Genomic DNA, 21422 nt, shown 5'->3' on the forward strand with positions numbered 1-21422 from the left:
CAGGATGGGTAGTTTCTCTTCCTTCTCCATGGTGGAGAAGCCTGGGAGGAGGTTGGAGAGTCTCCTATAGTGAGTGTCCCTCACTGCTGAGTATTTAGAGCAGTGTAGCAGGAAGTGGGCCTCATCCTCCATGGCCTCCTGGTCGCACTGCTGGCACAGTCGGCTCTCCCTGGGGATGTAGCTCTGTCGGTGCCGCCCAGTTTCAATGGCCAGGTTGTGGGCGCTCAGTCTGTAGCGGCTCAGGATCTTCCGGTCTCTGGGGTTGGGAAGCTCCTCCAGATATGGGGCCAGTCTATACTCCCTCTGCAGGCTCTGGTACACGGCCAGCTTCTGGGATGCCCTGACCTCCTCTCTCCATTCTTGGACGTAGTCTTCTTGTCTCCTGGTTATTGTGTTCCTGATCCCGGCTTTTGTGAGCTGGTATGGTGGGATTGTCTGGTTGGGCTGGGTTCCAGAGGGTATGTTTTGGGGCTCTGCTTTGCCTGGGGCCCCTTGGTGTAGCAAGGCTTTATGGTGATAGGAACCTTCACTACTACCATGTAGGTGACCCCAGAATGACAGCGCCCTCTTCTGGATAGTTAGGTGTAGGGGGAATCTGCCCAGCTCTGCTCTACAGGCACAGTTAGAGGTGCTCCGATGGACCTGGAGGAGATGCTTACAGAACTCCAAATGGAAGATTTCCGTTGGGCTGGAATCCCATTTTGACCAGTCGGGGTATGTGTGAGGACCCCAGACCTCGCTGCCATACAGGAGAATTGGTGCAATAATGGAGTCAAAGATTTTAAGCCAAACCCTGACAGGTGGTTTAAGGTGGTAGAATTGTCTTCTGATGGTGTAGAAGGTTTTGCAGGCTTTGTCTCTCAGCATCTCGATGGCAGATTTGAAGCTCCCCGTCTGTTCTATTATCAGGCCCAGGTACGTGTAGCTGCTGGTGGCTGTAAGGGGCTGGTTGTGTAGCGTGAAGGTAGGGGACCCGGCTGACTTTGTTTTCCTTCTCTGGAACACCACAGTGTTGGTCTTTTTGAGGTTGATGGGTAGAGCCCATGTGGTGCTGAACTTCTCCAGGATGGCTAGCTGGTCTTGGAGACCTTTCTCAGATGATGATAGGAGGAGAAGGTCATCCGCATACAGAAGGAATTTCACCTCGGTGTCATGGAGGGTGAGACCTGGTGTTGGGGAGGACTCCAGGGCTACTGCCAGCTCATTGATATAAATGTTGAAGAGTGTTGGGCTGAGGCAGCAGCCCTGCCTGACTCCTCGGCTCTGCTGGAAATAAGCCGTTCTCTTCCCATTTACCTTCACGCAGCATTGGTTCCCAGTGTAGGAACTTTTGATAACATCATAGGTCTTTCCCCCTATTCCACTCTCCAGCAATTTTAGAAGCAATCCTGGGTGCCACACCGAATCGAAAGCCTTTTTGAAGTCCACAAAACAGGCGTATATTTTTCCTTTCTTTGTGTTGTGGACGTGGCTCTGGATGAGGCGGTGCAGGGTATAGACATGGTCCGTGGTGCGGTGGTTCGGCATGAACCCTGCTTGGCTTTTGCTGAGGACATTGTGCTGGGTGAGGAAGCTGAGGATTCTCTGGTTCAGGATGTTGTTGAAGAGTTTCCCCAGGTTGCTGCTGACACATACCCCCCGATAGTTGGCCGGGTCGTACCTGTCCCCGCTCTTGTGTATTGGGGTTATGACACCTTGGTTCCAGGCACGAGGGAAGTAGCCAGAGCTCAGCACAATGTTGTACAGTTTTGCTATGGCCGCCTGTATTGCTGGTGGGCTGTACTTGATCATTTCGGGGGGGATGCCGTCAGTACCGCTGGCTTTCTTACACCTTATAGTTGATAGTCTCTCAGAAATCTCCTGCGGTGTTATAGGTAAATCCAGAGGGTTTTGGAAGTCCTTCAGTATCTCCTCCATGGTCTTCAGTTTTGATATAATTTGTTCTTGGTCCGGGTTCCGTTCCTCTTTCGGGATGTCTCCATAGAGGTTTTTGAAATATTGGAGCCAGATGTTGCCGCTCTGAATGTGGAGGGTGTTTTTCTTTCCCTTTGTGCCCAGGTGGTTCCATAGTTCCCAGAAGGAGTTTTCTTGGAGGGCGTCTTGGAGCTGGGTGAGCTTGGTTAAGGTGTACTCCTGTTTTTTCCTTCTGAGAAGGGTTTTGTATTGCCTTTGTATTGTGTCATAGGCCTCCCGCAGTTTAGTGTTGTTGGGGTCCCTGTGCTTTTTATTTGAGGCCGATCTTAGGGTCTTCCGTACACCTTTGCACTCCTTATCAAACCAAGCGCTAGGATTTTTTTCTTTTGTCTTCTTGTGGCTACTCTTTTGCAGGTCAGCCATTTCTGCCATGGTGTAGAATATATTATTAAGATCCCTTACCGCTTGGTCCACTCCCTCTGGGTTACTCTGGTACACCTTGTTGTTAAAGTTGTTGAGCATCCCTTGGATTTTTGGTTCAGTGTGTATCTCTTTATACTTGAGAGACGACATCTTGGACCACTTGTAGGATGGATGTAATGGGAAAAGTCCGGCCTGATGGGGTTTTTGTCCCGGTGGTTTGTTTGTGGACTTAATATAAAGGACTATCTGGTTATGGTCCGACAGGTGTGATTGTGGATTGACTATGAAGGCCCCAATGTCTGAATGGCCCATATCTGTGATGGCGTAGTCCACTACACTGCTGCCCACATGGGAGTTTAAGGTAGTCCTTCCTAGGGAGTCTCCCTTGGTGCGACCATTGAGGATGTGAAGCCCCAAACTTCGGCAGAGATTCAACAATTTTTTGCCGCTCTTGTTCACTGTGCTGTCATAGCTGTTCCTCTCCATGTGTACTGAGCTATCACATTCAGTCTCTGCCCCATATATATAGATGTTTCCGTCTGCGGTCAGGTAGTCTCTTTCCCTACCTGTTCTGGCATTGAGATCTCCAGTTATGAGGACTTTTCCGCGGGTTTGATAGTGGGCGGCTTCCCTTTGCAGGATTTCGAAGGTTTCAGGGTTGTAGTAAGGAGACTCTGGCGGTGGTATGTAGGCAGCGCATAGGTAGATGTCAGATTGGGCGGTGAGGATGGAGCGGTCTATTCTAATCCAGATGTGGCTGTCTCCTCGCTTCACCGGTCTGATCTGCTGATGGAACTCCGCTTTGTACCACACTAGTATTCCTCCTGAACAGCGGCCTAGTTTGGTGGTTTTGTTTTTCAGGGCCGGGACAAAGATTTCCCTGTATCCAGTGGGCACCAGGGACTCACTCTCTGCTTTAGTCCAGGTTTCTAGGAGGATTTGGATGTCACTATTTTCCAGACTCTGGGTGAAGTCCGGATCGTTTACTTTACATCCAAAGGCTGAAGCGTTCAGACCTTGGATGTTCCAACTGCTGATAATAAAGGATGTCATAGGGGGTCTGTATACCTTGTAATGAGCTGGATGTGTAGGACGGTCTGGGGGTCTGACTGGTTCTGGCATGGTAGACAAGGCTTGTGTTGTCCAGTCACATGAGTATCCTACTAAGGGTTCTGAGCAGGGTCTTTATCTCGTCTAGGTCTCTGCTCTTTATTTCTCGGTGTGAGGCAGGTGGTTTTCTCCATGGTTTTTGCCTTTGGTGGTCTGATTTGGGGTATGGGGCCATGTTTCCAGTTTGTGGTGTGGCACATGATGCTTGAGGTGTTTGGGTTGTTGGTGGCGTTTCCCTGTTGTCTCTGGTTTGGCCTGTGTGGGGTCTAGGACGGGGGGTTCTGTTTAGTACAATGTCCTTTATTTCTTTGGCCAGGAGGCTGACCCCTTGCTTGTTGAGGTGTTTGCTGTCGTATAGGTGGCGGTGGTTGATGTTGGGGTGTTGTGCCAGGGTGATGTTTGGCACTGAGCTGATCTTAGCTGCTAGGTCGTTGTTAATGGTCTGGATGGTATCGCTGGCCACATCCTTTCTAGGCAGCAGGGTGGACACTATTATTTTACTGGTCGGGAACTTCTTTTGTGCAGTTTTTGCCAGCTGGGTCAGCTGTTCAGCAATTTGTTGCTGCTGGTCTTGGAGATTGTTTGTACCTGTATGTATGACTAGATTGGTTGGGTTGGTAAAGTGTGGTTCATTGATAACTGCTGTGACTTGTTCAATGGTTGTACAATTAATTTTCTTAACCCTAATTTTGGGGAAAAGTCGCCTCATGTTAAGGTATTTCCCATTAGAGTCTATGATTAGTACGGTATCAGTGTCCCCGCGTTGGGGCTTACGGGCTGCTTGCTGTATGGTTTCCTGGGTGCCACTTGGTTGTGTTGCTGGGTCTTTGTGCTGGTCTGTGCTAGCGGCTCTGATAGTTGTTGGCTCTGTCTCCATCTGGATCAGTCCGCCGTTGGTTGGTATGGTCACATTTATTTCTGGTGTTGTTGGTCTGTTCCGGATCTCTGATATAAAGTCCTGGATGCTGGCTGCCATTGTGCCTGTGCTCCCCCCTGGGCCCCCGTCCTGGTTCTGGATTTGTCTCTTTAGATCTGTTATCTCATGTTGTAGCTTGCTGTTTTCTTGTTGGAGGGCTTGTACTTTACATTGCATTTCTCCTAGAGCTGCTGTGAATTCACATTTCAGTTTGTTTATTTCATTAAGTGCTTTGTCGTTTGCATTTTTGTCACTTTGGTTTCTTTGAAGTTCCTCCTTGAACTGTACAAAGTCTCTCTCCAATTGAGATAAGCAGTCTCTGAGAATGTTGGGTGTTGGGTGGGAAGCATCCTCACCTACAGACACAGGGGGGTCCTTGGGGACTGTCTCTGGTTTTTGCTCTTGCTTGTGTTTTTGAGCTTCGTTTTTAATATCAGGAAATGTTCTTTCAAACTGAGTGAGGTTATCCTCAGTTCCTTGTACCATGATGGTGCCAGTGTTATAGATGTTTATGGTGAGTACTGTGTCCTCCTCATCCCCCAGTTTCCTTTACCCTACCTATCTATCTATCTCCTATCTATCTATCTATCTATCTCCTATCTATCTATCTATCTATCTATCTCCTATCTATCTCCTATCTATCTATCTATCTATCTATCTATCTATCTATCTCCTATCTATCTCCTATCTATCTATCTATCTATCTATCTATCTCCTATCTATCTCCTATCTATCTCCTATCTATCTCCTATCTATCTCCTATCTATCTCCTATCTATCTATCTAGCTATCTATCTATCTATCTCCTATCTATCTATCTCCTATCTATCTATCTCCTATCTATCTATCTCCTATCTCCTATCTATCTATCTATCTCCTATCTATCTATCTATCTCCTATCTATCTATCTATCTATCTCCTATCTATCTCCTATCTATCTATCTATCTATCTATCTATCTCCTATCTATCTCCTATCTATCTATCTATCTCCTATCTATCTATCTCTCCTATCTATCTCCTATCTATCTATCTCTCCTATCTATCTCCTATCTATCTATCTCCTATCTATCTATCTCCTATCTATCTATCTCCTATCTATCTATCTCCTATCTATCTATCTATCTCCTATCTATCTCCTATCTCCTATCTATCTCCTATCTATCTATCTCCTATCTATCTATCTCCTATCTATCTATCTATCTATCTATCTATCTATCTATCTATCTATCTCCTATCTATCTATCTATCTCCTATCTATCTATCTATCTATCTATCTATCTATCTATCTATCTATCTCCTATCTATCTCCTATCTATCTCCTATCTATCTATCTATCTCCTATCTATCTATCTATCTATCTATCTCCTATCTATCTATCTATCTATCTATCTCCTATCTATCTATCTATCTATCTCCTATCTATCTATCTCCTATCTATCTCCTATCTATCTATCTATCTATCTATCTATCTATCTCCTATCTATCTATCTATCTCCTATCTATCTATCTATCTATCTATCTCCTATCTATCTATCTATCTATCTATCTATCTATCTATCTCCTATCTATCTCCTATCTATCTATCTATCTATCTATCTATCTATCTCCTATCTATCTATCTATCTATCTATCTCCTATCTATCTATCTATCTCCTATCTATCTATCTATCTCCTATCTATCTATCTCCTATCTATCTATCTCCTATCTATCTATCTCCTATCTATCTATCTCCTATCTATCTATCTCCTATCTATCTATCTCCTATCTATCTATCTATCTATCTATCTATCTATCTCCTATCTATCTATCTCCTATCTATCTCCTATCTATCTATCTATCTATCTATCTCCTATCTATCTCCTATCTATCTCCTATCTATCTATCTCCTATCTATCTCCTATCTATCTATCTATCTATCTATCTATCTCCTATCTATCTATCTCCTATCTATCTATCTATCTATCTATCTATCTCCTATCTATCTATCTCCTATCTATCTATCTATCTATCTATCTATCTATCTATCTATCTATCTATCTCCTATCTATCTATCTATCTATCTCCTATCTATCTATCTCCTATCTATCTATCTATCTATCTATCTCCTATCTATCTATCTCCTATCTATCTATCTATCTCCTATCTATCTCCTATCTATCTATCTATCTATCTATCTATCTATCTCCTATCTATCTATCTATCTATCTATCTATCTATCTATCTATCTATCTCCTATCTATCTATCTATCTCCTATCTATCTCCTATCTATCTATCTATCTATCTATCTCCTATCTATCTATCTATCTATCTATCTATCTATCTATCTCCTATCTATCTATCTCCTATCTATCTCTATCTCCTATCTATCTATCTATCTCCTATCTATCTATCTATCTATCTATCTATCTCCTATCTATCTATCTATCTCCTATCTATCTCCTATCTATCTATCTATCTATCTCCTATCTATCTCTATCTCCTATCTATCTATCTATCTCCTATCTATCTATCTATCTATCTATCTATTATCTATCTAGAACTTTCTGTGCATGATAATACTGTCATAGTTAATAACACCAGTAAGCAAATATTATCACCATACTGTACACGTTACTGCCATACTGTTACTAAGCAAACCCACCAATATTCCAATACTACCAGTATATAAGTAACAAATAATATCACCCCACCATGAGCACGGCCATTACCACCACATAGTGACTAATACCGCTACACTGTGACTGAATACAATCCACTATATACAACACTAATATTACCAATAATACCAGAATACACAGGATGAGTAATACCATCACACCATGCCCACTACCCTCAGCATACGGTGACTGGATAATACCACTATACTGTCGCCAAATCACAGCTACTATATAAAGACCAATATTCTCCCAGAACAGTGACCAGAGAACACAGGTGTCACACTCCGGCCCTCCAGCTGTTACATCACTACAAATCCCATCATGCCTGGACAGCTAAAGCATGATGGGAATTGTAGTTTTGCAACACCTGGAGGGCCTGAATTAGACACCCTGATACAGATGTAGATCCCAGCTGTGTAAGGTTCTGCAGACCTTATAAGTGATTATAGTGCAGTTACATTCAGTGACTCACAGTAGGCGTCTTCTCTGTATGAAGAGACGTCCACTTTTCTGGCTCCGGCCATCATAAAGGCTTCTCTGGCCAGGACTCCTCTCCAGGCTTCTTGCTCAGCAACATCCTCATTTATACATCCTCATCTATACAACCCTCCATATATAATAGGCTCCCCTCCCCCGCTGCACATCTCTCCATATAGAATAGCCTCCCTCTGTGCCTCCCCCAATATAGAATATCTATCTATCTATCTCCTATCTATCTATCTCCTATCTATCTATCTCCTATCTATCTATCTATCTCCTATCTATCTATCTCCTATCTATCTATCTCCTATCTATCTATCTATCTATCTATCTATCTATCTATCTCCTATCTATCTATCTCCTATCTATCTATCTCCTATCTATCTATCTCCTATCTATCTCCTATCTATCTCCTATCTATCTATCTCCTATCTATCTCCTATCTATCTCCTATCTATCTCCTATCTATCTCCTATCTATCTCCTATCTATCTCCTATCTATCTCCTATCTATCTCCTATCTATCTATCTATCTCCTATCTATCTATCTATCTATCTATCTATCTATCTATCTATCTATCTCCTATCTATCTCCTATCTATCTATCTATCTATCTATCTCCTATCTATCTATCTATCTCCTATCTATCTATCTATCTATCTCCTATCTATCTCCTATCTATCTCCTATCTATCTATCTATCTATCTATCTATCTATCTATCTATCTCCTATCTATCTATCTATCTCCTATCTATCTATCTCCTATCTATCTATCTCCTATCTATCTATCTCCTATCTATCTATCTCCTATCTATCTATCTCCTATCTATCTATCTCCTATCTATCTATCTATCTATCTCCTATCTATCTATCTCCTATCTATCTATCTCCTATCTATCTATCTCCTATCTATCTATCTCCTATCTATCTATCTCCTATCTATCTATCTCCTATCTATCTATCTCCTATCTATCTATCTATCTCCTATCTATCTATCTCCTATCTATCTATCTCCTATCTATCTATCTATCTATCTCCTATCTATCTATCTCCTATCTATCTCCTATCTATCTATCTATCTCCTATCTATCTATCTATCTATCTATCTATCTATCTCCTATCTATCTATCTCCTATCTATCTATCTATCTATCTCCTATCTATCTATCTATCTATCTATCTATCTATCTATCTATCTCCTATCTATCTCCTATCTATCTATCTATCTATCTCCTATCTATCTATCTATCTCCTATCTATCTATCTATCTATCTCCTATCTATCTCCTATCTATCTCCTATCTATCTCCTATCTATCTATCTATCTATCTATCTATCTATCTATCTCCTATCTATCTATCTATCTCCTATCTATCTATCTATCTATCTATCTCCTATCTATCTCCTATCTATCTATCTCCTATCTATCTCCTATCTATCTATCTATCTATCTATCTCCTATCTATCTCCTATCTATCTCCTATCTATCTCCTATCTATCTCCTATCTATCTCCTATCTATCTCCTATCTATCTATCTATCTCCTATCTATCTATCTATCTATCTATCTATCTCCTATCTATCTATCTATCTATCTATCTCCTATCTATCTCCTATCTATCTATCTATCTATCTCCTATCTATCTCCTATCTATCTATCTATCTATCTATCTATCTATCTATCTATCTATCTCCTATCTATCTCCTATCTATCTCCTATCTATCTATCTAGCTATCTATCTATCTATCTCCTATCTATCTATCTATCTATCTATCTCCTATCTATCTATCTCCTATCTATCTATCTCCTATCTATCTATCTCCTATCTATCTATCTCCTATCTATCTATCTCCTATCTATCTATCTATCTCCTATCTATCTATCTATCTATCTATCTCCTATCTATCTCCTATCTATCTATCTATCTATCTCCTATCTATCTATCTCCTATCTATCTATCTCCTATCTATCTCCTATCTATCTATCTCCTATCTATCTATCTCCTATCTATCTATCTCCTATCTATCTATCTCCTATCTATCTATCTCCTATCTATCTATCTCCTATCTATCTATCTCCTATCTATCTATCTATCTATCTATCTATCTATCTATCTATCTATCTATCTATCTCCTATCTATCTATCTCCTATCTATCTATCTATCTATCTATCTCCTATCTATCTATCTCCTATCTATCTCCTATCTATCTATCTCCTATCTATCTCCTATCTATCTCCTATCTATCTCCTATCTATCTCCTATCTATCTCCTATCTATCTCCTATCTATCTCCTATCTATCTCCTATCTATCTCCTATCTATCTCCTATCTTTCTCCTATCTATCTCCTATCTATCTCCTATCTATCTCCTATCTATCTCCTATCTATCTATCTCCTATCTATCTATCTCCTATCTATCTATCTCCTATCTATCTATCTATCTATCTATCTCCTATCTATCTATCTCCTATCTATCTATCTCCTATCTATCTATCTATCTCCTATCTATCTATCTCCTATCTATCTATCTCCTATCTATCTATCTCCTATCTATCTATCTATCTATCTCCTATCTATCTATCTCCTATCTATCTATCTCCTATCTATCTATCTCCTATCTCCTATCTATCTATCTATCTATCTATCTATCTATCTATCTCCTATCTATCTATCTATCTCCTATCTATCTATCTATCTATCTCCTATCTATCTCCTATCTATCTATCTATCTATCTCCTATCTATCTCCTATCTATCTATCTATCTCCTATCTATCTATCTCTCCTATCTATCTCCTATCTATCTATCTCTCCTATCTATCTCCTATCTATCTATCTCCTATCTATCTATCTCCTATCTATCTATCTCCTATCTATCTATCTCCTATCTATCTATCTCCTATCTATCTATCTCCTATCTATCTATCTATCTCCTATCTCCTATCTATCTCCTATCTATCTATCTCCTATCTATCTCCTATCTATCTATCTATCTATCTCCTATCTATCTATCTCCTATCTATCTATCTATCTCCTATCTATCTATCTATCTCCTATCTATCTCCTATCTATCTATCTATCTATCTATCTATCTATCTATCTATCTATCTATCTTCTATCTATCTATCTATCTATCTCCTATCTATCTATCTATCTCCTATCTATCTCCTATCTATCTATCTCCTATCTATCTATCTATCTATCTATCTATCTATCTATCTATCTATCTCCTATCTATCTCCTATCTATCTATCTATCTCCTATCTATCTATCTCTCCTATCTATCTCCTATCTATCTATCTCTCCTATCTATCTCCTATCTATCTATCTATCTCCTATCTATCTATCTATCTCCTATCTCCTATCTATCTATCTCCTATCTATCTATCTCCTATCTATCTATCTCCTATCTATCTATCTCCTATCTATCTATCTCCTATCTATCTATCTCCTATCTATCTATCTATCTATCTCCTATCTCCTATCTATCTCCTATCTATCTATCTCCTATCTATCTCCTATCTATCTATCTATCTCCTATCTATCTCCTATCTATCTATCTATCTCCTATCTATCTATCTATCTATCTATCTATCTATCTATCTATCTATCTATCTCCTATCTATCTATCTATCTCCTATCTATCTCCTATCTATCTATCTATCTATCTCCTATCTCCTATCTATCTCCTATCTATCTATCTATCTATCTATCTATCTCCTATCTATCTATCTATCTCCTATCTATCTCCTATCTATCTATCTATCTCCTATCTATCTATCTATCTATCTATCTATCTATCTATCTATCTATCTCCTATCTATCTATCTATCTCCTATCTATCTCCTATCTATCTATCTATCTCCTATCTATCTCTATCTCCTATCTATCTATCTATCTCCTATCTATCTATCTATCTATCTATCTATCTATCTCCTATCTATCTATCTATCTCCTATCTATCTATCTATCTATCTATCTATCTATCTATCTATCTCCTATCTATCTCTATCTCCTATCTATCTATCTATCTCCTATCTATCTATCTATCTATCTATCTATCTATTATCTATCTAGAACTTTCTGTGCATGATAATACAGTCATAGTTAATAACACCAGTAAGCAAATATTATCACCATACTGTACACGTTACTGCTATACTGTTACTAAGCAAACCCACCAATATTCCAATACTACCAGTATATAAGTAACAAATAATATCACCCCACCATGAGCACGGCCATTACCACCACATAGTGACTAATACCGCTACACTGTGACTGAATACAATCCACTATATACAACACTAATATTACCAATAATACCAGAATACACAGGATGAGTAATACCATCACACCATGCCCACTACCCTCAGCATACGGTGACTGGATAATACCACTATACTGTCGCCAAATCACAGCTACTATATAAAGACCAATATTCTCCCAGAACAGTGACCAGAGAACACAGGTGTCACACTCCGGCCCTCCAGCTGTTACATCACTACAAATCCCATCATGCCTGGACAGCTAAAGCATGATGGGAATTGTAGTTTTGCAACACCTGGAGGGCCTGAATTAGACACCCTGATACAGATGTAGATCCCAGCTGTGTAAAGGTTCTGCAGACCTTATAAGTGATTATAGTGCAGTTACATTCAGTGACTCACAGTAGGCGTCTTCTCTGTATGAAGAGACGTCCACTTTTCTGGCTCCGGCCATCATAAAGGCTTCTCTGGCCAGGACTCCTCTCCAGGCTTCTTGCTCAGCAACATCCTCATTTATACATCCTCATCTATACAACCCTCCATATATAATAGGCTCCCCTCCCCCGCTGCACATCTCTCCATATAGAATAGCCTCCCTCTGTGCCTCCCCCAATATAGAATATCTATCTATCTATCTCCTATCTATCTATCTCCTATCTATCTATCTCCTATCTATCTATCTATCTCCTATCTATCTATCTCCTATCTATCTATCTCCTATCTATCTATCTCCTATCTATCTATCTATCTATCTATCTATCTCCTATCTATCTATCTCCTATCTATCTATCTCCTATCTATCTATCTCCTATCTATCTCCTATCTATCTATCTCCTATCTATCTCCTATCTATCTCCTATCTATCTCCTATCTATCTCCTATCTATCTCCTATCTATCTCCTATCTATCTCCTATCTATCTCCTATCTATCTCCTATCTATCTCCTATCTATCTCCTATCTATCTCCTATCTATCTCCTATCTATCTCCTATCTATCTCCTATCTATCTCCTATCTATCTCCTATCTATCTATCTATCTCCTATCTATCTATCTCCTATCTATCTATCTCCTATCTATCTATCTCCTATCTATCTATCTATCTATCTATCTATCTCCTATCTATCTCCTATCTATCTATCTATCTCCTATCTATCTATCTATCTATCTATCTATCTATCTATCTATCTATCTATCTCCTATCTATCTATCTCCTATCTATCTATCTATCTATCTATCTATCTATCTCCTATCTATCTATCTATCTATCTATCTATCTATCTATCTATCTCCTATCTATCTATCTATCTATCTCCTATCTATCTATCTATCTATCTCCTATCTATCTATCTATCTATCTCCTATCTATCTCCTATCTATCTCCTATCTATCTATCTATCTATCTATCTATCTATCTATCTATCTATCTATCTCCTATCTATCTATCTATCTCCTATCTATCTATCTCCTATCTATCTATCTCCTATCTATCTATCTCCTATCTATCTATCTCCTATCTATCTATCTCCTATCTATCTATCTCCTATCTATCTATCTCCTATCTATCTATCTATCTATCTCCTATCTATCTATCTCCTATCTATCTATCTCCTATCTATCTATCTCCTATCTATCTATCTCCTATCTATCTATCTCCTATCTCCTATCTATCTATCTATCTCCTATCTATCTATCTATCTCCTATCTATCTATCTCCTATCTATCTATCTCCTATCTATCTATCTATCTATCTATCTCCTATCTATCTATCTCCTATCTATCTCCTATCTATCTATCTATCTCCTATCTATCTATCTATCTATCTATCTATCTATCTATCTATCTATCTCCTATCTATCTATCTCCTATCTATCTATCTATCTATCTCCTATCTATCTCCTATCTATCTATCTATCTATCTATCTCCTATCTATCTATCTATCTCCTATCTATCTATCTATCTATCTATCTATCTCCTATCTATCTCCTATCTATCTCCTATCTATCTCCTATCTATCTATCTATCTATCTATCTATCTATCTATCTATCTATCTATCTATCTCCTATCTATCTATCTATCTCCTATCTATCTATCTATCTATCTCCTATCTATCTCCTATCTATCTATCTCCTATCTATCTCCTATCTATCTATCTATCTATCTATCTATCTATCTATCTCCTATCTATCTCCTATCTATCTCCTATCTATCTCCTATCTATCTCCTATCTATCTATCTATCTCCTATCTATCTATCTATCTATCTATCTCCTATCTATCTATCTATCTATCTATCTCCTATCTATCTCCTATCTATCTATCTATCTATCTCCTATCTATCTCCTATCTATCTATCTATCTATCTATCTATCTCCTATCTATCTCCTATCTATCTCCTATCTATCTATCTAGCTATCTATCTATATAAAGCAGAAAACGAGCAGCACAGCTTGGTAATTAGTCGGTGCCAGCAGACCCAGGTCCTGACTTCAGACCGAAAGCATATATCACGGGAAAGTCCACGGCACACAGGTTCAATGTGAAGAAATAAGTGTTTATTCAAATCATGCAGCAATCCAGTACGCAACGTTTCGGTGGCTTCTTGCCACCATTTTCAAGCGTGTTAAGTGAAGCAAACAGCAAGTATATATAGTGACATCAAGGAACATGATTGGTGTACAATAATTATTCATTAAATTTCATCTGTGCAAAAAACAGGATCATTGGAGCACGCCGTAATCCGCCCTGTGTGAGGCGTGTACATCCATACAGGTGATCTTAGGTCATGTGAGCAGTTGAATACCGCCCTCCATGATACGTCATAGTGTCCGTGTTAAAGTTCATACCAAAGTCCGTGATACACCATTTGTGACAGTGATCATAAGTGAGACCACTTGAAAGTGGTAGCGGTCAGACCGACTATAGTAGCTTCAAAGAAAAGTATCATTACATTCATTGGATCAGCTGAGGATCCGGGCTCACCACTTATCCTGAGAAGATGTCAGAATCCTGGCGCATGCGTAGCGCAATGGTATAGTTTGCGTCCTGTGTTGTCATGGTAGCCAGACTAAACCAGGGAAGTCACAGCGGCTAGAACGGGAGCTTCTTGAGTGTACGGCCACGGGGTTGTGCAGTCCAATTAAGGGTCGCTCAAAACCCCTGTCTCCTGGTATCGGCTGTCCCCTATTTCAGGGGGCATCTTCATCCCGGAGACCCGGCCACTGTACAACAGACCTCTCCAGGTCCAATTCGGAAAACGCAACTTAACCGCTAGTTGTGACTCACCCCTCAGTTGTCCGGCCACTCCACAGGAAAAATTAACATCCACATTATGATTTTGTGGTGAGACCCATCCTACAGCATACATATAAAATCTGCGGAATAAAAAAGAAATAGGTAAGTTATCATAATTATTGTACATTTGTTTCACTTGTAATTAGCTCCGTTGGAGAAGAAGAAACAATGGGCAAGTGGAGAGATATCTCATCTCAACATTTCACTGCTAATTTAATATTCAATATTTAAGCCTTGTGGGGCCAATGCTTCCAGTCTGTATATCCATTCAAGTTCTCGTTTTTTAAGAAGCATATGTCTGTTGCCTCCATATTTCAAGGGGGGTACCTTATCAATAACCATTACCTTTAAGTCACTATCTTTGTGGTGCATCTCCACACAATGTTTAGAAACTGGGAGGTCCAGGCGACCCTTCCTCACTGAATATCTATGTTGTCCAAAACGTGTACGTAGATCATGTGTGGTCTCCCCCACATAAATTTTGTTGCAGGGGCACCATAGTACATAAATTATCCAGTCAGTTGTACATGTCAGGAAGTATTTGATCTTATAACTACTTTTTGTTTTGGGGTGTATAAAATGTGTGCCCTTTTCCACTTGTTTACACGTCACACAACCACCACATGTGAAACACCCTAATTTAGGGGTCCCTAAGAAAGTTTGTTTTAATTCTTTTTTCTTAGACACATCGGATTTCACCAATCTGTCCTTGATATTCTGGTTTCTCCTATATGACAGTAAAGGAGGTATCTGAAATTCCTTAATATTCGGGTAAGAATGTTTTAGTATTTGCCAGTGTTTGTGTATGGACCGTCCAACGTGTGCAGAGCAATCTGTAAACGTAGAGATAAATGGAATACGTTGTTGTGTGTCTCTGTCTCCTGTCTTTTTAGTTAATAAGGTCTCTCTAGAGGTACCTAATACCCTATCCCTACAGTCCTGTAGGAGTGAATCTGGGTATCCTCTCTCGTGAAAGTCAGCCATCATCTTATGTAAGGCACTGTCCAGTTTAGTGTCATCCTCTATAATGCGTCGTGCCCTGAGCATCTGACTAAAGGGCAATGATTTTATCATTTTCTTGGGGTGACTGCTGGTGTAATGTAGGGTGGTATTGGCATCAGTGGGTTTGATGTAGATGTCTGTGGTCAACCTATCACCACTACGAGTCACCATAACATCTAAGAACTGCATCTCTGTCTCTGAGTGATTCACTGTGAATTTAATGGTTCTGTCGATAGAATTAAGGTATGTCACAAACGTCTGCAGTGACTCCTCCCCACCCCCCCAAAGGAGGAAGACGTCGTCTATGTAACGCCACCAGGCCAGAGCATTCTGGAACTGGGGCGACACATAGATCCGAGACTCCTCCAGATGGGACATAACAATATTGGCGTACGTGGGCGCGACATTCGCGCCCATTGCCACGCCCCTTGTCTGCATGTAGATTTTCTCATTAAAGGAAAAATAATTGTTAGATAGTACCAAAGTCAACAGTTGCATAATAAAGTCACGTTCACAATTATTTAATGATAATTTTTCTAGAGAAGTAGCGACTGCAAGAAGACCCATGTCTTGATCAATAGAAGTGTACAAGCTTACGATATCTAGGGTTACCAAAAGTATTTTATCTGGTAAATGTACATCCCTAATTTTATTAAGGAAATCTGTTGTATCTTGCAGGAAGGATTTCGTATTGACCGCTAAGGGTCTAAGTACCCTGTCCAAAAAAACTGATATATTACTCAGTATTGAGCCCCTACCAGACACGATAGGTCTCCCTGGGGGGTTTGTGAGATTTTTATGGATTTTGGGTAGAAAATACAGTAGTGGCATCTTGGGATGCTGTACAGTCAAAAATTCAATCACCTTCTCATCAATAATGTTTAGACTCAAACCTTCATGCAAGATGTTATCAACCTTCTTTCTGATAGAAAATTTTGGATCACCTGGTAAGATACGGTACACCTCAGTGTCTTCCAATTGTCTGTAAGCCTCAGATAGGTATTTGTCACGATCCATGACCACAATCCCCCCGCCCTTGTCGGCAGGTTTAATAACGAGATTGTGGTCATGGGTCAAAGAATTTAAGCAGAAAATATCATCACTAGTAAGGTTAGGATGGAAAATACCTTCACCGAACATACTGTCCTTTAATTTACTCAGGTCTTGTTTCACCAGATTCTGGAAAGTTTCTACTGCTGCGGGTAATATTGGTGGAGAAAAGTCACTGTCCAGTCTCAAACCTAAAGTTTTTAAGTCAAATAATTTACATCTGGTGGTTCTGTTATCAGATGCTGTTTTAGGTAGACTGTCAAACCAAATATTAAGATTCACTCTTCTGACCAGTCTAGACACATCCAAGTCCAGCTCAAACCAATCTGGTTTAGAGCTAGGGCAAAAATTCAGTCCCTTCGATAGCAAATGTAAATGTTTGTCAGTTAAGGTAAATGAAGAAATATTTACCACGGCTACTTTCTTCGTTTCCCCATCTTCGAGGGTCCGCTCTTGCTGGTTACTCTGGTACGTTTCTCTTTTGGAGGCTCTTTTTCTCCGGCGACCTCCTCGTCTGGTCTTGGGTTGTCCCCGGAGCTTGTTTCTAAAAAAACTTCTGAGCTGTTAGAGTTGGTAGTTGCTGATACTTGATCTTTCTTCTTGGTTTTTTTGAAGTTATTATTCCGCTCAGGTTGTTCCGTCCATAGGTACACACGACCCGTCTCATAGTCTACAGTGTCTCTAAACCACTTGTGCTTTTTCTCCTCTTGTAGATCTGCACGAAATTTTGTTAGAAAAGCCTGTTGTTTGTCAACAAATTTGTTATATTCATCCGATGGTAAGGTATTTTTCAATATATCATCTACATCAGAAAGTCTCTTTCTTGTCACTTTAAGTTGCTTCTGTAAACATTCAATGTGTAAGATAATAACTTCAAGGGCATACTTATCAGAGATGACTTCAAATTTGCGGCGAAAGTCCCCGTCCTCCAAGAGCATGTTAGGTCTTAATCTGGTTCTCATGCCCCTTGGTATGCGTTTCTCTCTGTAATATCTAGCAAGGGTACTCATATGTAATTGAACAGTTACAGTCCTTTTTGATAAGTTCTCATAATACCTTTGAAGATCGATAGCAGCAGGATTGTCGAGAAATGGAGCATCATCATCCACCTCTCCCAAAATTGTTTCCACTTGATCAACGGAGTAAGCAAAGGGATGTGCTGCAACAGTAGGTATTGTAGCATCTTCCATATCCGCAATCCTTTGCGGCTCCATGTTAGAAATAACGCGTGCAAAGCTCCAGTCCAATAATATAAAGCAGAAAACGAGCAGCACAGCTTGGTAATTAGTCGGTGCCAGCAGACCCAGGTCCTGACTTCAGACCGAAAGCATATATCACGGGAAAGTCCACGGCACACAGGTTCAATGTGAAGAAATAAGTGTTTATTCAAATCATGCAGCAATCCAGTACGCAACGTTTCGGTGGCTTCTTGCCACCATTTTCAAGCGTGTTAAGTGAAGCAAACAGCAAGTATATATAGTGACATCAAGGAACATGATTGGTGTACAATAATTATTCATTAAATTTCATCTGTGCAAAAAACAGGATCATTGGAGCACGCCGTAATCCGCCCTGTGTGAGGCGTGTACATCCATACAGGTGATCTTAGGTCATGTGAGCAGTTGAATACCGCCCTCCATGATACGTCATAGTGTCCGTGTTAAAGTTCATACCAAAGTCCGTGATACACCATTTGTGACAGTGATCATAAGTGAGACCACTTGAAAGTGGTAGCGGTCAGACCGACTATAGTAGCTTCAAAGAAAAGTATCATTACATTCATTGGATCAGCTGAGGATCCGGGCTCACCACTTATCCTGAGAAGATGTCATAATCCTGGCGCATGCGTAGCGCAATGGTATAGTTTGCGTCCTGTGTTGTCATGGTAGCCAGACTAAACCAGGGAAGTCACAGCGGCTAGAACGGGAGCTTCTTGAGTGTACGGCCACGGGGTTGTGCAGTCCAATTAAGGGTCGCTCAAAACCCCTGTCTCCTGGTATCGGCTGTCCCCTATTTCAGGGGGCATCTTCATCCCGGAGACCCGGCCACTGTACAACAGACCTCTCCAGGTCCAATTCGGAAAACGCAACTTAACCGCTAGTTGTGACTCACCCCTCAGTTGTCCGGCCACTCCACAGGAAAAATTAACATCCACATTATGATTTTGTGGTGAGACCCATCCTACAGCATACATATAAAATCTGCGGAATAGCTATCTATCTATCTATCTCCTATCTATCTATCTATCTATCTATCTATCTATCTATCTATCTCCTATCTATCTATCTCCTATCTATCTATCTCCTATCTATCTATCTCCTATCTATCTATCTCCTATCTATCTATCTCCTATCTATCTCCTATCTATCTATCTCCTATCTATCTATCTATCTCCTATCTATCTATCTATCTATCTATCTATCTCCTATCTATCTCCTATCTATCTATCTCCTATCTATCTCCTATCTATCTATCTCCTATCTATCTATCTCCTATCTATCTATCTCCTATCTATCTCCTATCTATCTATCTCCTATCTATCTATCTCCTATCTATCTATCTCCTATCTATCTATCTATCTATCTATCTATCTCCTATCTATCTATCTCCTATCTATCTATCTATCTATCTATCTATCTATCTATCTCCTATCTATCTATCTCCTATCTATCTCCTATCTATCTCCTATCTATCTCCTATCTATCTCCTATCTATCTCCTATCTATCTCCTATCTATCTCCTATCTATCTCCTATCTATCTCCTATCTATCTCCTATCTATCTCCTATCTATCTCCTATCTTTCTCCTATCTATCTCCTATCTATCTCCTATCTATCTCCTATCTATCTATCTCCTATCTATCTATCTCCTATCTATCTATCTATCTATCTATCTATCTCCTATCTATCTATCTCCTATCTATCTATCTCCTATCTATCTATCTATCTCCTATCTATCTATCTCCTATCTATCTATCTCCTATCTATCTATCTCCTATCTATCTATCTATCTCCTATCTATCTATCTCCTATCTATCTATCTCCTATCTATCTATCTCCTATCTCCTATCTATCTATCTATCTATCTATCTATCTCCTATCTATCTATCTATCTCCTATCTATCTATCTATCTATCTCCTATCTATCTCCTATCTATCTATCTATCTATCTATCTATCTCCTATCTATCTCCTATCTATCTATCTATCTCCTATCTATCTATCTCTCCTATCTATCTCCTATCTATCTATCTCTCCTATCTATCTCCTATCTATCTATCTCCTATCTATCTATCTATCTATCTCCTATCTATCTATCTATCTATCTCCTATCTATCTATCTATCTATCTCCTATCTATCTCCTATCTATCTCCTATCTATCTATCTATCTATCTATCTATCTATCTCCTATCTATCTATCTATCTCCTATCTATCTATCTCCTATCTATCTATCTCCTATCTATCTATCTCCTATCTATCTATCTCCTATCTATCTATCTCCTATCTATCTATCTCCTATCTATCTATCTCCTATCTATCTATCTCCTATCTATCTATCTATCTATCTCCTATCTATCTATCTCCTATCTATCTATCTCCTATCTATCTATCTCCTATCTATCTATCTCCTATCTATCTATCTCCTATCTCCTATCTATCTATCTATCTCCTATCTATCTATCTATCTCCTATCTATCTATCTCCTATCTATCTATCTCCTATCTATCTATCTATCTATCTATCTCCTATCTATCTATCTCCTATCTATCTCCTATCTATCTATCTATCTCCTATCTATCTATCTATCTATCTATCTATCTATCTATCTATCTATCTATCTATCTCCTATCTATCTATCTCCTATCTATCTATCTATCTATCTCCTATCTATCTCCTATCTATCTATCTATCTATCTATCTCCTATCTATCTATCTATCTCCTATCTATCTATCTATCTATCTATCTCCTATCTATCTCCTATCTATCTCCTATCTATCTATCTATCTATCTATCTATCTATCTATCTATCTCCTATCTATCTATCTATCTCCTATCTATCTATCTATCTATCTCCTATCTATCTCCTATCTATCTATCTCCTATCTATCTCCTATCTATCTATCTATCTATCTATCTATCTATCTATCTATCTCCTATCTATCTCCTATCTATCTCCTATCTATCTCCTATCTATCTCCTATCTATCTATCTATCTCCTATCTATCTATCTATCTATCTATCTCCTATCTATCTATCTATCTATCTATCTCCTATCTATCTCCTATCTATCTATCTATCTATCTCCTATC

General features: G+C 39.4%; 1 protein-coding gene across 1 annotated transcript; it reads right to left on the bottom strand.

The window, feature by feature from the left end:
• Positions 1 to 14210: 14210 nt before the first annotated feature.
• Positions 14211 to 19307, bottom strand: LOC138767645 (uncharacterized). Its single transcript, XM_069945294.1, has 2 exons — positions 17523 to 19307; positions 14211 to 15139 (listed from the first exon to the last, which is right to left on the bottom strand). Exon 1 carries the CDS (start codon positions 18323 to 18325, stop codon positions 17528 to 17530), a length of 798 nt encoding a protein of 265 aa, XP_069801395.1. The 5' UTR covers positions 18326 to 19307; the 3' UTR covers positions 14211 to 15139; positions 17523 to 17527.
• Between the last annotated feature and the right edge of the window lie 2115 nt (positions 19308 to 21422).

The sequence above is a fragment of the Dendropsophus ebraccatus genome, chromosome 11 (assembly GCF_027789765.1).
Source record: "Dendropsophus ebraccatus isolate aDenEbr1 chromosome 11, aDenEbr1.pat, whole genome shotgun sequence".
In the NCBI taxonomy this organism is placed as follows: Eukaryota; Metazoa; Chordata; class Amphibia; order Anura; family Hylidae; genus Dendropsophus; species Dendropsophus ebraccatus.